This window comes from Zalophus californianus, chromosome 13 (genome assembly GCF_009762305.2).
Source record: "Zalophus californianus isolate mZalCal1 chromosome 13, mZalCal1.pri.v2, whole genome shotgun sequence".
Classification (NCBI taxonomy): Eukaryota; Metazoa; Chordata; class Mammalia; order Carnivora; family Otariidae; genus Zalophus; species Zalophus californianus.
This window is the reverse complement of record NC_045607.1, coordinates 76,604,750-76,621,466: the sequence shown is the minus strand read 5'-3', so window position 1 is coordinate 76,621,466 and position 16,717 is coordinate 76,604,750. Positions and strand designations below refer to the sequence as shown.

General features: G+C 37.8%; 1 protein-coding gene across 1 annotated transcript in view; it reads left to right on the top strand.

The window, feature by feature from the left end:
* VPS13A (vacuolar protein sorting 13 homolog A) overlaps window positions 1-16,717 on the top strand; it is a 270,154-nt gene that overhangs the window by 89,600 nt on the left and 163,837 nt on the right. Inside the window, 3 exon segments of the mRNA XM_035723481.1 lie at window positions 2,199-2,335; window positions 4,041-4,173; window positions 6,622-6,739. Of these exon segments, the coding sequence (XP_035579374.1) occupies window positions 2,199-2,335; window positions 4,041-4,173; window positions 6,622-6,739 (388 nt within the window).

Genomic DNA, 16,717 nt, shown 5'->3' with positions numbered 1-16,717 from the left:
TTTTACTTTTTTTTTTTTTCTATGTTAGCCTCTATTATCCTCTTCCTCTATAACTGATTTCTTTCTTATATTTTCTTCATTCTTGGGAGTGAAGTTTTCAGATCTTTTCTTCTTTGTCAAGTAGGGGTATCAGCTTCTAGAACATACACATGTAGTTAGTTACCCTTGTCAAATGTGGTTGTTTTGACAAATGTGATTATTTATGAAAACCCTTCATTTGAAAAATAAGGCTCTCTAATAGGATCATAGTTATTCCTTTCTTTCAGTGACCTCATTTATTCACTCAGTCAAATATTTATCGAGTCTCTATTGGACACTGTGCTAAGTTTTGGAGAGCAAAGTAGTGATAAAAACAGATGTAGTTTTAGGCCTTTGATGGATCTTATCATCTTAAGATAGGACAGACTTAGGACTAAGTGTTATCCACTTAAATTTAAAATTCACTTAAAAAGCAATTTTAAAGAACCCAGGAAGAGTAGCTGTAAGAAGTACCCACTGCCATCACACAGACATCGCACCCCTGGCAAGATATCCTTGTCTTCCCCAAGGACTGAGTTTCATGCCGTGTTGGGGAAAGTGCCTGGAAACTTGCTCTCTGAAACTTACTGGAACTTACCCTCTGATGTGATGGGGAAGCTCTTCATGGGAGAGTGTCTCCCTGAATGCGTTCTGCTGTGAAACTGACTGAAGGGGGTTTTTAGGGAAAGGATGGCTGTTGGATGCTGTTGGTACTTGTGCACAGCATGCATTTGGTTTTGGGGGAAGTCACACCACTGTAGGATATTGCTGAGTGAGCACACTGACACCAGGAAGCAACATCTTTTCTTCCTGCAGTGTCTCCCCAGGGTTTCCTATCTCCTTCAGTATTAATTTGCAACAGAAAAGGATTGAAAAGGTTCAGATCTACATTGACAAGGCAGACACATGAGTGAATTTGGAGCTGATGGGGGAAACAAACTGCTAACGGACTCAGATGCTGTGAAGGAAATGAGAATAATGGGTATCTCCATATAGTTTTGGTGACAGGATCAGAGAATAGCTCTTGGAAAAAGTAACATTAAGACCAGATGTGTGTGTAGGACCCACCCAGCTGAAGAGTATAAAGAAGAATCTTCAAAGCAGTGGTAAACTGTGAGTGTCCCAGCCTGGGACAGAATTGGGTGATTTTGGCAGCTACAGAAGGCTAGGTTGGTTCTAATGTAGTAAGTGAGGGGGAGTGGAATGATGTTAAAAAGGCAGGCATAGTGTTGGTAAAATAAGACTTTGAAAGTCATATTAAACAATTAGGATTTTGTTCTTAGTGCAGTGGGAAGTAGAAGAGAGACAGAGTAGACTTAAATCCAAACCCAATTATTCAACGTCCCCCTCTTCCATTAAGAAACAAACTAGACAGATCAGTGTCTCCTGGCATCCAGGAAGCTCTCTTTGAAAGTGAGGCCTAAGGTAAGGCTTTCAGGAGTACAGGACTTGGATTTGTAGAGTCAGGAATACATGACACAAATTATTTTATTTTTTTTAAATTTTTTAAGATTTTATTTTATTTCTTTGACAGAGACATAGCAAGAGCAGGAACACAAGCTGGGGGAGGGGCAGAGGCAGAGGGAGCAGCAGGCTTCCCGTGGAGCAGGGAGCCCCATGCGGGGCTCCATCCCAGGACCCCGGGATCATGAGTTGAAGGCAGTCACTTAACGAATGAGCCACCCAGGCGCCCCGAGACAGATTATTTTGATTGAGGAAGTCTTACAGTGGAGATGGAAATGAAGATAGAAAAGTGCTTACTGGTGAGACTGAGAATCTTGAATGCCAGATTGTCCTTTCTGGCTGCTGTTTGGGACTCTCCTACCTGTCATACCATACAAATTAACTTAAGTAAAACCATGTTGTCTGTGTTTGAATACAGATCATTTGGGGGGAAAAATTAACAACTGTGCTTTGAGTCAGTTCTGTACTTAAGTTTCAAGCTTATTGAATGTTTCATAGAACTTGATTTTTTAGATATGTATGTCCCGGTTTTACCCAAATTGAGTTTGTGGGTTAGAAACATTTCTTTGAGGAACCATTACAATTTTGTACTCAGTTATATTGAATTAGGAGTGTACACAGACATTGATTAACAAATTACATGATGTTGAAAATATTTTCTCAAGTTATTTTTAAAATTAATGCATCACATTATTTTCAATTTAAATTTTCTGCAGGTCTACTGTATATTATTGAAACACAGAAAGTTCTCGATCTCAAAATTAATTTGAAGGCTTCGTATGTTATTATCCCACAAGGTGGAATTTTTAGCCCTACATCAAATCTACTACTTTTGGATCTTGGTCATCTAAAGGTATATACTAACATTTGCCTTATATTATGATATTTAAAGGTGTTTCTCTGTTTAAGATGCATTTTGTTTTTTAAACAGTTTGATTTGCTATTGTGATTATTAGCTTTATGGTATACCGATTGTAGGATTTGAAAATTCTTTCTTTCTAGTAAATAATATTAAGTTTCATTTAACCAGGTAGTTTTTCTACATTTCTGATACCAAAATGATCATTTTTAACTCTGCAGGTTAGGGGTGAACCTAGAAATTATATTTATAGAATTTGAGAGTATTGTTTGAGGAGATTATTTCCTTTTCAATGTAAAATTACTACTTGACTAAAATCAAATGGTGGGGGATTCTGGAAATAATCAAATCTTCATCCTTCTGAAATTTTTTGTGTATATAACTATAGATACTGACATTTTAATATCTGTTAAGTAAACATAACTTGAGAGACAATCTGATTGAATTTACCTAAGCATTTCCCTTTCCATCCAATTATGTACATTTTTCTTCCTCAGTTTTGAGTAGAGAATCATTTTTTTCTGTTTCTAGATCTGCACAGTTTTATGTGGTACCACTGGCTACATGTGTTTATACTGATTAAAATTAACATAAAATTAGTTCTTTAATCACATTAGTCACATTCAAGAATTTAACGGTCATAAGTGCCTTGGGGCTGCCATTTCAGCACAGAGAAACAGTGCCATCCTTGTAGAAAGTTCTGTGGGACTGCTCTAGATCGTTAAATGTATATTCAATATAAGAATTTTAAAGATCCAAGAAGGATAGGTTATATTGGAAAGCTTTTCTAGCTACCTAACAAATATGTGCCTTTCCTTGATATTGACATTATTCTTTATTCTTTGTTTTTACTCTTCAGTTCATAATTACATAAACGCTTGCTGGACTTAGGTTTATAATAAAATTTATACAGTTATTCATATTTGACTATAGAATTGTTTCAAGGGCAGTGTGGTTTGGTAGCAGTAGCATAACGTCACGGATAAGGTATCTATCTAGTTTTGTGACCTTAGGCAATTTGTTTAACCTTTTATCTAACATTCATTACCCTTCAGAGATAATCAGTTTTGACAATCTGCTGCACGTGAGCTATATGAAATAGAAGTGAAAATGTTAAGGCATGTGCATGCATGCACACACACACACACACATGAATGAGTAAGATCTTTATATACTGTGGTGGAGTGATTGATCTCCAGGATGTTTAAGTGAAAAAAGTAGTATGTATAGTATGCCTGTATAGTATGCCACGAAGGAGATGGCACAAATATAACTTCTGTGAGGTTGTCTAAATGGCGGAGTTGGGACTACACCTTAGCTATCCTAATATTAATTCTGGATTATTCTTCTTATAAAACTATCAAAATACCTGTCATCATGACATAGAAATATTTTGTAGGTTCTGTTTGTCTCTTATCAGATAAAAAAGGTTCAAATGTATTGTTCTCCAGGGCTGGCTTGGTTTCCCTCTTTTAATTACGTAATTGAGAAATATAACTTAGTGTGTAAAAATTCAGTTTGTCCCTGGTCTTCTCATTATACATGTTATGGATAAAGACGTTTCTGTTAGCCTTACATGTCAGCTTGTGAGTCTGTCTTATCTTCTATTAAGTTTTTGTGTTAGAGTCTTAAAAGATAAAAATTTATATTTTTATTTTGAAGTATTTTGCATCATCTAAACTGTTAAAATTAACTTAAGGTGACAAGTAAAAGTCGTTCAGAATTGCCAGATATGAAACCAGGTGGGGCCAGACTTGAAGAGATCATGCATAGAGCTTATGATTCCTTTGATGTTCAGCTTACAAGCATACAGCTGCTTTACAGCACAGTTGGTAAGTATATAATGCATTCTTTATTGATTCATGTTGCTGAAATGATTAGCTAGGTTTTTAGACAGTTTCTCTGAAGACCTTCATCCCAAATATATTAAAACTTTTATATTTTTGGGACACCTGGGTGGCTCAGTTGGTTAAGCATCTGCCTTCAGCTCAGGTCATGATCTCAGGGTTCTGGGATTGAGTCCTGTGTTGGGCTCCTTGCTCGGTGGGGAGTCTACTTCTCCCTCAGCTCCTCCCCCTTCCTCTCCCTATTCTCTTTCTCGTTCTCACATAAATAAGTAAAATCTTTATTTATTTTTTTAAAAGATTTTATTTATTTATTTGAGAGAGAGAGAGAATGAGAGATAGAAAGCATGAGAGGGAAGAGGGTCAGAGGGAGAAGCAGACTCCCTGCTGAGCAGGGAGCCCGATGCGGGACTCGATCCCGTCACTCCAGGATCATGACCTGAGCCGAAGGCAGTCGCTTAACCAACTGAGCCACCCAGGCGCCCAATAAGTAAAATCTTTAAAAGAAAAAACTTATATTTTTGAATTAGAAGTAATAGTAGGTAGTGTCTAGGAGCAATATCTCAGATATTTGATTTTACTGCTCCAGAGATTTTGTCAGTGTCTGGAGACATTTTTGATTGTCACAGGTGAGGAGTAGGAGCATTACTAGCATCTAGTGAGTGGAAGTCAGGGATGCTGCTAAACGTCATACAATGTAGAGGAGAGCCACCTCACAACACTTATTTGGCCCAAATATCAATGGTGCTGAAATTGAGATATCCTTTGGACAAGATTGGAAAACATTGGCACATATTTAAAATATTTGTTTTATACATGATAATCAGAAGAGGCTGCTCACAGCCAGAGGCATTCCATCCTGGGGCCTCTGACCCTCTAGGCCATAAACAGCCACACAAAGACCAAGGAAGATGTTAGGAGGATTGAGGAGGGTATCACAGGCATACTTTTACCCCATTCACTTTTGATGGAGTCTCTGATTCAGATCTAGTTTTTCGATGAAGTAAACAGAGCCAGAAATTGACTTGTCAGGAGCCAAAGTAGATAGAGATTTGAGACTAGTTGAGTCCTCTTTCTGCTGTGTCATACTGTTTCTGAATCCCTGGTGTGTTAGTAAACATAAACATTTAGATAATTCAATAGCGTTGGATTGGTGGATGTTTTAGAGATCTGTGTATATGGTCAAATTTTAATTATCTGAGCTAACCAATAAAAAACAATGAGAACCCAAAGTAATGGTTATTAAAAGTGTTAAATTATATATTTCTGGGACATTTTTATTTTCTTTATATCTGTTTTAGGATAATAAACTTGATTTCTGTTTTTATCATATTCTAGTTGGTGTAGGAGAAGCCCAGAAGTGTAGTGGGTGGCAAATAATAAATGATTTATAGAAAACCCATAATTTTTTTTTCAAGGAATAAATAACAGTATTGTGGTATGTTTGGTACATTTTGGTCATTATTTTTGAAGTCCATAAAGTATACTTAATATTTAAGATATTGAGATGCTTTGTGAAGAAAAATTTAAAAGTATTCCATTATTGTCTGAAAATTATTGAAATTCCTTAGAATTGTTTTTATAAGTGTTAACTGTTCTTAAATAATTGAATCTTTTTTAGAGCAATGTATTTTTGACATTGGGGTTACTTTAGGTAATTGTCATAAACTCTCTTGATAAATACTGAGAATAGAAGGAAATATTTCATTAATCCTGATACTGTTAGAATTTTGAAAATTGTAGTAGAGTTCATTTTACTACCTTTTTCTGCATCTAATCTTTCTTTGGCTTGGTCTTCCTTGATTGAAGACTTCTTACTCAGAATTATTAGGCTCAAATGAGGTGTAATGTATATGAAGATGCATTGTATCACACAAATTTTATGTTAGCAGATCTGCATGTAAATTTCAGCTTGTACCAGACACTAGCCCTTTGATCATAAGCAAATTAAAAGTTCCTGAGTTTCAGTTTTCTAAAATGAGATGATTAAACACCATTGTGAGAACTAGAATTTAAATATTGCCTAGAACAATGCCTATTACAATTGGTAGCTTTTATTAATACAGAAGAACTGTGCTTTTATCTACTTTTTTCATTATTGCCTTAGAGCCATGTTGTTTTTTGGGTAAAGTATCTGCTGGGTGTAGTGTTGGTAAATGGATGCACAGTAGATTTGATTACACTGTGTCGTTGGTTTTTTAATAAGCCTTTTCTTATTGAAACAGAGTCTTTGAAGCAGCAAAAGGAGTGAAAGGGAAATGACTTTACCTGCTCATTGTGTGACCTGGGAAGATGGTATTAAGATTATCTAGATGTAGGAAGATTTTTCCATACCGTGCAGTATATGACTACAAAGTATTAATAGTGATTTTAGGTCTAATGTGTTTTTCAAATTATATGGGTGCTAAATAAACATGTATTGTTTTCCATAATTAGGCGATGATTGGAGAGAAGCACGAAAACTCAATGTATCTACACAGCATATTTTGGTACCTATGCACTTCAATGTGGAGCTCTCTAAGGCCATGGTTTTCATGGATATAAGGATGCCCAAGTATGTATTGTCTCTCTCGTGAGATTGTAGATTTTCTAAGGAAATACCATATTTCACTGATTTTTTTTGTGGTAAAATATATGTAACATAAACTTTAAGTGTATAATTCAGTGGCATATTTTTAAGTGTATAATTCAGTGGCATCAATACATTCACATCCATCACCATCCATCTCCATAACTTTGTCATCTTCCCAAACTGAAACTGTACTCATAAAATAATTCCCCACTCCCCCAGCCCATGGCAATCATGATTGATTATGTTCTCTCTCTATAAATCTGGCTACTCTGGGTACCTTACATAAATGGAACCATGCAATGTTTGTCTTTCTGTGAGTTATTGTACATAGCATAATGCCTTCAAGGTTTATCCATATTGTAGCATATACCAGAAATTCATTTGTTTTTAAGGCTGAAAAATATTCCACTGCATATATTTAGATCACATTTTGTTTATCTCTTCATCTGTCAATGGACGTTTGGATCATTCCAATGAAATTTAGCTGGTGTAATAGTGCTGCCGTGAAGATTGATATACAAATATCTGTTCGAGTCCTTGCTCTAAATTTTTCTGTTTATATATTCAGAAGTGGAATTTTTGGATCATAAGATAATTTTAATTTTTTGACGAACTAGCCCTGCTTGTTTTCCATAGCAGCTGTACCATTATATTTCCATGAGCAGTGCGCGAGGGTTCCAATTTTTCCATCTCTTATTTTCTTATTTTTAAAAATAGTCCTCCCCGGGCGCCTGGGTGGCTCAGTTGGTTAAGCGACTGCCTTCGGCTCAGGTCATGATCCTGGAGTCCCTGGATCGAGTCCCGCATCGGGCTCCCTGCTCAGCAGGGAGTCTGCTTCTCCCTCTGACCCTCCCCCCATCTCATGTGCTTTCTCTCTCATTCTCTCTGTCTCTCAAATAAATAAATAAAATCTTTAAAAAAATAAAATAAAATAAAAATAGTCCTCCCCAATACATATGAAGTAGTATGTAATTACAGTTTTCAATTGCATTTTCCTAATGATTACTGATGAGGTAATTTTCAGGTATTTACTGGCCGTTTACATATTTCTTTGGAGAAATATATATTTTCAGGTCCTTTGCCCATCTTTAGTTGGGATTTTTGTTAAGTTGCAGGAGATTTTTTGTTTTGTTTTTAAATATATTCTGCATGTTAACTCTATCAGATGATTTGCAAATATTTTCTCTCATTTTGTGGATTGCCTTATTTGTCACTCTTTTAATAGTGTCCTCTGATGCATAAAAGTTTTAAATATTAAGTCCAGTTTATGTGTTGCCTTTGCTTTTGGTGTTATATCCAAGAAATTATTTTCAAATTCAATTCAGACTTCTGTATCTTTTCTACAAGGAGTTTTATACTTTCAGTTTTCATATTCAGTTTTTGATAGTTTTGGAATACGGTATAAGGTATGGACTCAGCTTTGTTCTTTTGTATGTGGATATCTGGTTTGCCCAGCACCATTTATTGAAAAGACTATCCTTTCTCCATTGAATAGTCTTAGAAGAAAGAGAGAGAGGGGCAGAAGGTATATTGGAGCAAATTATAGCAGAGAATTTCCCTAATTTGGGGAAGGAAACAGGCATTAAAATCCAGGAGGCACAGAGAAACCCCCTGAAAATCAATAAAAACAGGTCAACACCCTGACATCTAATAGTAAAACTTACGAGTCTCAGAGACAAAGAGAAAATCCTGAAAGCAGCTAGGGACAAGAGATCTGTAACCTACAATGGTAGAAACATTAGATGGGCAACAGAGACCTGGCAGGCCAGAAAGGACTGGCATGATCTATTCAGAGCACTAAATGAGAAAAATATGCAGCCAAGAATACTCTATCTAGCTAGGCTAGATATATCTATACACACACACACACATACATACATACATACATACATACATACATACATACATACATACATACCACATCTTCTTTATCCATTCATCTGTTTGCTAGAATTTTGTTGAGGATTTTTGCATCAGTGGTCATAAGGGATATTGGTCTATAGTTTTCTTGAAGTGTCTTTGTCTGGCTTTGGTATCAGAGTAATAGTGACCTTAAAATGAGGTAGGAGGTGTTCCTTTCTCTGCTGGTGTTTCGAAAAATTTGAGAAGAATTTATTTTTTTTTTAAATGTTTGCTAGAATTCACTGCTGAAATCCTCTAATCATGGGCATTTCATTATTGGGAGATTTTTGACTACTGATTAAGTCTCAATACTAGTTATAGGTCTATCCAGGTTTTTTATTTCTTCACAGTTTAGAGTTTTGGTAGGTTTAGGTTTCTTGAAATTTGTCCATTTTATCTTGATTATCTAGTTTGTTGGTGTAAAATTGTTCATAGTGCTGTCTTACAGTCATTCTTATTTCAGTATATTTGGTAGTAATATTACTGCTTTCATTTCTGATTTTAGTTGTCTTTTCTCTTTTTATTTCTCATTCTACCTAAAAGTTCAACTCTGTTGATCTTTTTGAAGAACCACTTAGCAGTTTTGTTGAACTTCTTTTTTATTTCTCAGTTTTCTGTTTTGGTTCTCTTTGCTCTTTATTTCCTTACTTCTGCTGACTTTTGGTTTAGCTTGCTCTTTTTCTAGTTTCTTAAGGTGTAAAGTTCATCTGTCGATGGACATCTTGGCTCTTTCCATAGTTTGGCTATTGTGGACATTGCTGCTTTAAAGATTGGGGGCAAGTACCCTTTCGGATCACTACATTTGTATCTTTGGGGTAAATACCCAGTAGTGCAATTGCTGGATCATAACGGTAGCTCTATTTTCAACTTTTTGAGGAACCTTCATACTGTTTTCCAGAGTGGCTGAACCAGCTTGTATTTCCACGAACAGTGCAGAGGGTTCCCCTTTCTCCGCATCCCTGCCAACATCTGTCATTTCCTGACTTGTTAATTTTAGCCATTCTGACTGGTATGAGGTGGTATCTCCTTGAGGTTTTGATTTGGATTTCCCTGATGCCGAGTGATGTTGAGCACTTTTTCGTGTGTCTGTTGGCCATTTGGATGTCTTTGGAAAACTGGCTGTTCATGTCTTCTGCTCATTTCTTGATTGTATCATTTGTTCTTTGGGTGTTGAGTTTGATAAGTTCTTTATAGATTTTGGATACTAGCCCTTTATCTGATATGTCATTTGCAAATATCTTCTCCCATTCTCTTGGTTGTCTTTTGGTTTTGTTGACTGTTTCCTTTGCTGTGCAAGAGCTTTTTATCTTGATGAAGTCCCAATAGTTCATTTTTGCCCTTGCTTCCCTTGCCTTTGGTAATGTTTCTAGGAAGAAGTTTCTGCGGCTGAGGTCGAAGAGGTTGCTGCCTGTGTTCACCTGTGGATGGTATTTTGATAGGGATTGCATTGAATGTGTAGATTGCTCTAGGTAGCATCGACATCTTCACAATATTTCTTCTTCCAATCCATGAGCATGGAACATTTTTCCATTTCTTTGTGTCTTCCTCAATTTCTTTCATGAGTATTTTATAGTTTTCTGCATACAGATTCTTTGCCTCTTTGGTGAGATTTATTCCTTGGTATTTTAACGGTTTTGGGTGCAGTTGTAAATGGGGCCGACTCCTTAATTTCTCTTTCTTCTGTCTTACTGTTGGTGTATAGGAATGCCACTGATTTCTGTGCATTGATTTTATAGCCTGCCACTTTACTGAATTCCTGTTATAAGTTCTAGCAGTTTTGGAGTGGAGTCTTTTGGGTTTTCCACATAGAGTATCATATCATCTGCAAAGAGTGAGAGTTTGACTTCTTCTTTGCCAATTTGGATGCCTTTTATTTCTTTTTGTTGTCTAATTGCTGCTGTGGCTAGGACTTCTAGTACTATGTTAAATAGCAGTAGTGATAGTGGACATCCCTGCCATGTTCCTGACCATAGGGGGAAAGCTCTGTTTTTCCCCATTGAGAATGATATTTGCTGTGGGTTTTTCATAGATGGCTTTTATGATATTGAGGTATGTACCCTCTGTCCCTATACTCTGAAGAGTTTTGATCAAGAAAGGAAGCTGTACTTTGTCAAATGCTTTTTTTTTTTTGTCAAATGCTTTTTCTGCATCTATTGAGAGGATCATATGATTCTTGTTCTTTTATTAATGTATTGTATCACGTTGATTCATTTGCGGATGTTGAACCAAACTTGCAGCCCAGGGATTAATCCCACCTGGTCGTGGTGAATAATCCTTCTAATGTACTGTTGGATCCTATTGGCTAGTATTTTGGTGAGAATTTTTGCATCGATGTTCATCAGGGATATTGGTAATATTCCTTTTTGATGGGGTCTTTGTCTGGTTTGGGGATCAAGGTAATGATGACCTCATAATTATGAGTTTGGAAGTTTTCCTTCCATTTCTGTTTTTTGGAAGAGTTTCAGAAGAATAGGTATTCTTGAAATGTTTGGTAGAATTCCTCTGGGAAGCCATCTGGCCCTGGGCTTTTGTTTGTTGGTATATGTGCTGCCGAAGCGAGCACATGGGCTTTTGTTTGTTGGGAGATTATTGATGAGTCCTTCAATTTCCTCAGTGGTTATAGGTCTGTTCAGGTTTTCTATTTCTTCCTGGTTCAGTTTTGGTAGTTGATACATCTCTAGGAATGCATTCATTTCTTCCAGATTATCTTATTGCTGGCATATAGTTGCTCATAATATGTTCTTATAATTGTATTTCTTTGGTGTTGGTTGTGATCTCTCCTCTTTCATAATTTCATTTATTTGGGTCATTTTTCTTTTCTTTTTGATAAGTCTGGCTAGGGGTTAATCTTACTAATTCTTTCAGAGAACCAGCTCCTAGTTTCGTTGATCTGTTCTGTTCTTTTGGTTTCTCTTTCATTGATTTCTGCTCTGATCTTTATTATTTCTCTTCTCCTGCTAGGTTTAGGCTTTCTTGGCTGTTTTTTCTCTAGCTCCTTTAGGTGTAGGGTTAGGTTGTGTATTTGAGACCTTGTTTCTTGAGAGAGGCTTGTATTGCTATATACTTTAGGTGTAGGGTTAGGTTGTGTATTTGAGACCTTTCTTGTTTCTTGAGAGAGGCTTGTATTGCTATATACTTTCCTCTCAGGACTGCCTTTGCTGCATCCCAAAGATTTTGAACATTGTTTTTCATTTCCATTTGTTTCCATGAATTTTAAAAATTCTTCTTTAATTTCCTGGTTGACCCATTCATTCTTTAGTAGGATGCTCTTTAGCCTCCATGTATTTGAGTTCTTTCCGACTTTCTTCTTGTGACTGAGTTCTAGTTTCAAAACATTGTGGTCCGAAAATATGCAGGGAATGATCCTAGTCTTTTGGTACCACCTGGTTTGTGACCTAGGATGTGATCTATTCTGGAGAATATTCCATGGGCACTAGAGAACAATGTGTATTCTGTTGCTTTGGGTTGGAATGGTCTGAATACATCTGTCAAGTCCATTTGGTCTAGTGTGTCATTTAAAGTCTATTTCCTTGTTGATCTTTTGCTTAGATGATCTGTCCATTTCAGTCAGGGGGGTGTTAAAGTCCCCTACTATTATTGTATTGTCGTTGTGTTTGCTTTTTTATTGATTGGGTTATATAATTGGCTGCTCCCATGTTAGGGGCATAGATATTTACAATTTTTAGATATTCTTGTTGGATAGACCCTTTAAGTAAGGATATGTGTCCTTCCTCATCTCTTATTATAGTTTTTGGTCTAAAATCTAATTTGATTTAAGGATTGCCACTGCAGCTTTCTCTTGGTGTCCATTAGCATGGTAAATGGTTTTCCACCTGCTCACTTTCAATCTGGGGGGTATCTTTGGGTCTAAAATGAGTCTCTTGCAGACAGCATATCAATGGGTCTTGTTTTTTTAATCCAATCTGATAGCCTGTGTCTTTTGATTGGGGCATTTAGCCCATTTACATTCAGGGTAACTATGGAAAGATAGGAATTTAGTGCCATTGGATTGCCTGTAAGGTGACTGTTAACTGTATATTGTCTGTGTTCCTTTCTGGTCTATGTTACTTTTAGGCTCTCTCTTTGCATAGAGGACCCCTTTTGATATTTCTTGTAAGGCTGGTTTTGTGTTTGTGAATTCCTTTAGTTTTTGTTTGTCCTGGAAGCTTTTTATATCTCCTTCTATTTTCAGTGATAGCCTAGCTGGATATAGTATTCTTGGCTGCATATTTTTCTAATTTAGTGCTCTGAATAGATCATGCCAGTCCTTTCTGGCCTGCCAGGTCTCTGTTGCCCATCTAATGTTTCTACCATTATAGGTTACATATCTCTTCTCCCAAGCTGCTTTCAGGATTTTCTCTTTGTCTCTGAGACTCGGAAGTTTTACTATTAGATGTCGGGGCGTTGACCTGTTTTTATTGATTTTCAGGGGGTTTCTCTGTGCCTCCTGGATTTTAATGCCTGTTTCCTTCCCCAAATTAGGGAAATTCTCTGCTATAATTTGCTCCAATATACCTTCTGCCCCTCTCTCTCTTTCTTCTTCTTCTGGGATCCCAATTATTCTAATATTTATTTGTCTTATGGTATCACTCATCTCTCGAATTCTGCCCTTGTGATCCAGTAGTTGTTTCTCTCTTTTTTTCAGCTTCTTTATTTTCCATCATTTGGTCTTCTATATCACTGATTCTCTCTTCTGCCTCATTTATCCTAGCAGTTAGAGCCTCCGTCTTTGATTGCTCCTCATTAATAGCCTTTTTGATTTCGACTTGGTTAGATTTTAGTTATTTTATTTCTCCAGAAAGGGTTTCTCTACTATCTTCCATGCTTTTTTTTCAAGCCCAGCTAGTATCTTTAAAATCGTCAATCTGAACTCTAGTTCCAACATCTTACTAATGTCCATATTGATTAGGTCCCTGGCTCTCGGTACTGCTTCTTGTCCTTTTTTTTGAGGTGATTATTTCCATCTTGTCATTTTGTCCAGAGGAGAATAGATGAATGCGAGAACAAAATGCTAACAGGGTAACAACGACCCCAGAAAAATATATACTAAACAAATCAGAAGAGCCCTGGAACTGGGGGAAAAGAAAGGGAAAGAAACAAAAAAGAAAAAATAGGAAAAAAAGTTAAAGAAAAAAAGAATATAATCAAATATGATCAGGCTGGTGAATAGATCATTGCCACACACTAGATTTTGGATGTATTTTGGTCTGTTAGAAGAAACTGCCTCCTAAATTTTAAAGAAAGAAAAGCTTATATACGTACAAAAGTAAGGGTAAATACGATAAAGGGATGGAATATGACTGTAAAGATGAAAATTATAAAAGATTTTATAAAAGTAATTGATAAGTTGGTTGAAAAATGAAAGAAGAGAAATTAAAAAAAGGGATAGAATGCTGTCAGGCAGGAGACTAGAACAAAGGCATACACTGGAGATTTAGGGTATGTTTTAGTTTGTTAGAAGAAACTGTATCCCAAAATTTTAAAGAGAGAACAACATATATATATGTGTGTGTGTGTGTGTATATATATATACTAAAAATAAGGTTACAGTGAAGGGATAGAATATGACTTTAAAAATGAAAAAAAGATTTTTAAAAAAGGCATTGATAAGATGTTGGTTGAAAAAGGGAATAAGAAAAATTTAAAAAAAAATTAAAAATATTAACTTTGACGGTCTAAGGAATCCGGGGGAAAAAGCCATGAATTCTATGTGCAGTATTCCCCTAGCGCTGGCATTCTGCCGTTCTCGTTAATTGGTAAACTTGGTCTTGGCTGGTTGTTCTTGCTGATCTTCTGGGGGACGGTCCTGTTGCCGTGGTTCCCAAATGTCTTTGCTAGAGGCGGAATTGCCCTGCTCTTGCCGGTCTGGTTTAAGTAATGTGCTTGGGTTTGCTCTTGGGAGCTTTTCTTCCCTGCAAGCTTTCCATACAGCTCTGGAGGACGAGAGTGAAAATGGCAGCCTCCCAGTCTCCCCCCCGGAGGAGCCGAGAACTCGGGGCCCCACTTCTCAGTGCGCCCCCAGAGAAAAGCAGTCAGTCACTCCCGTCTCCCCAGTCTCCTGTTGCATTCTGTCTTCACCTGGCCTGTGACCGAGCATTTCTATGTCTGGCACCCGACCCCGTGTGGAGTCTCCAAACCCAGCAGATCCGTGCGGTGCGCTCCCGCGCTGCTCCTCCCGGGGGAGGAAGGGGAGTCTCCCTGGATCTGCCGGTTGTTGGGTCCCTGCTGGAAGAACCGTGGCCTGAGTGCCACGGATCACTGTTTTTATGGCAACCCCGAGCTGAGGGCCTGCGCCTCGGCTCTGTCTCTGCAGCCGGCTTCTCCACTCCGATCCCTGGGAGCTCTGCCACACTCAGGCACCCCCGGTGTTTCTGTGACCCCGAGGGTCCTGAGACCACACTGTCCTGCGAGGGTTCCATCCCCCGCTTAGCCACTGGAGTGATGTTCCTCAGCGGAGCCGACTTCTAAAAGTTCCGATTTTGTGCTCCACAGCTCCATCACTTGCCAGTAAGCAGCTGACGGAGGCTCCATTCCCTGCCGTCTATCCTCCGGAATATTGCCTCGGATTCACTTCTCCACACGTCCTACCTTCCAGAAAGTGTTCGTTTTTCTGTTCAGAGAGTTGCTGCTTTTCTTTTCTTCAATCTCCTCTTGAGTTCGTAGGTGTTCAGAATGGTTTGATCCCTATCCAGCTGAATTCCTGGGACCAGACAAAATTTAGGTCTCCTACTCCTCCGCCATCTTGCTCCTCCTCCTAAACTATTATTTTTTAAAAGACTGTTTAGAGGGGCGACTGGGTAGCTCTGTCGTTTAAGCATCTGCCTTCAACCCCAGATGCTGGGATCAAACCCCCATGTTGGGATCCCTGCTCAGGGGGGAGCCTGCTTCTCCCTCTACCTCTGCCTGCCATTCCCCCTGCTTGTGTTCATGTGCTGTGTCTCTCAAATAAATAGAATCTTAAAAAAAAAAAAAAAAAAAAAAGACTACTTAGAACAGTTATAGGGTCACAGGAAACAATTGTTGAAGTATAGCTGACACTAAGGTTACATTTGTTTCAGGTGTACACAGTGATTTGACACCTCTATGTGTTGTGCTATACTCACCACAAGTGTAGCCTCCTGTCACCATTCAAGGCTATTCCAGTATCATTTGACTGTATTCCTTGTGCTATACCTTTTTATCCCCATGACTTGTTCATTCCATTACTGGAAGCCTGTACCTCCCACTGCCCTTCACCCATTTTCCCCAACCCCTTCCCCCTTTCCACTGGTAACCATCACTTTATTCTCTGTATTTGTGTGTTTCTTTGTTTTTGTTTTTTAGATTCCATATAGAAGTGAAATTATATGGTATTTATTTAACTTAGCATTATACCTTCTAGTCTTTCCATGTCACAAATGGTATGATTTAATTTTTTTTCATGGTGGAGTAATATTCCATTGTATATATGTACCACGACTTCTTTATCCATTTATCTATTGATGGACACTTGGGTTGCTTCCGCTGGCTTTTTTAAATAATACTACAAACATAAGCGTGTATGTATTTTTTCAAATTACTATTCTCATTTTCTTTGGGTCAGTAACCACCAGTGGAATTACTGGGTCATAGGGTATTTTTAATTTTTTGAGGAACCTCCATACTGTTTTCTGCAATGGCTGCACAGATTTACCTTCCTGCCAATGCTGCATGAGGATTCCTCTTTCTCCATATTCTCGGCAACAGTTGTTATTTGTCTTTTTGATTTTAGTCGTTCTGACAGGTGTGAGGTAATATCTCATTGTGGTTTTGATTTGTATTTCCCTGATGATGAGGGATGTTGAGCATGTTTTCATGCGTCTGTTAGCCCTCTGTATGTCTTCATTGGGAAAATGTCTATTCAGGTCTCTGCCCAATTTTTTTTTTTTTTAAGTTTTATTTATTTATTTGATAGAGAGAGAGAGCGCACAAGCAGGGGGAGCAGCAGGCAGAGGGAGAGGGAGAAGCAGGCTTCCCGTGGAGCAGGGAGCCCAATGCAGGGCTCGATCCCAGGATCATGACCTTTGCCAAAGGCAGACG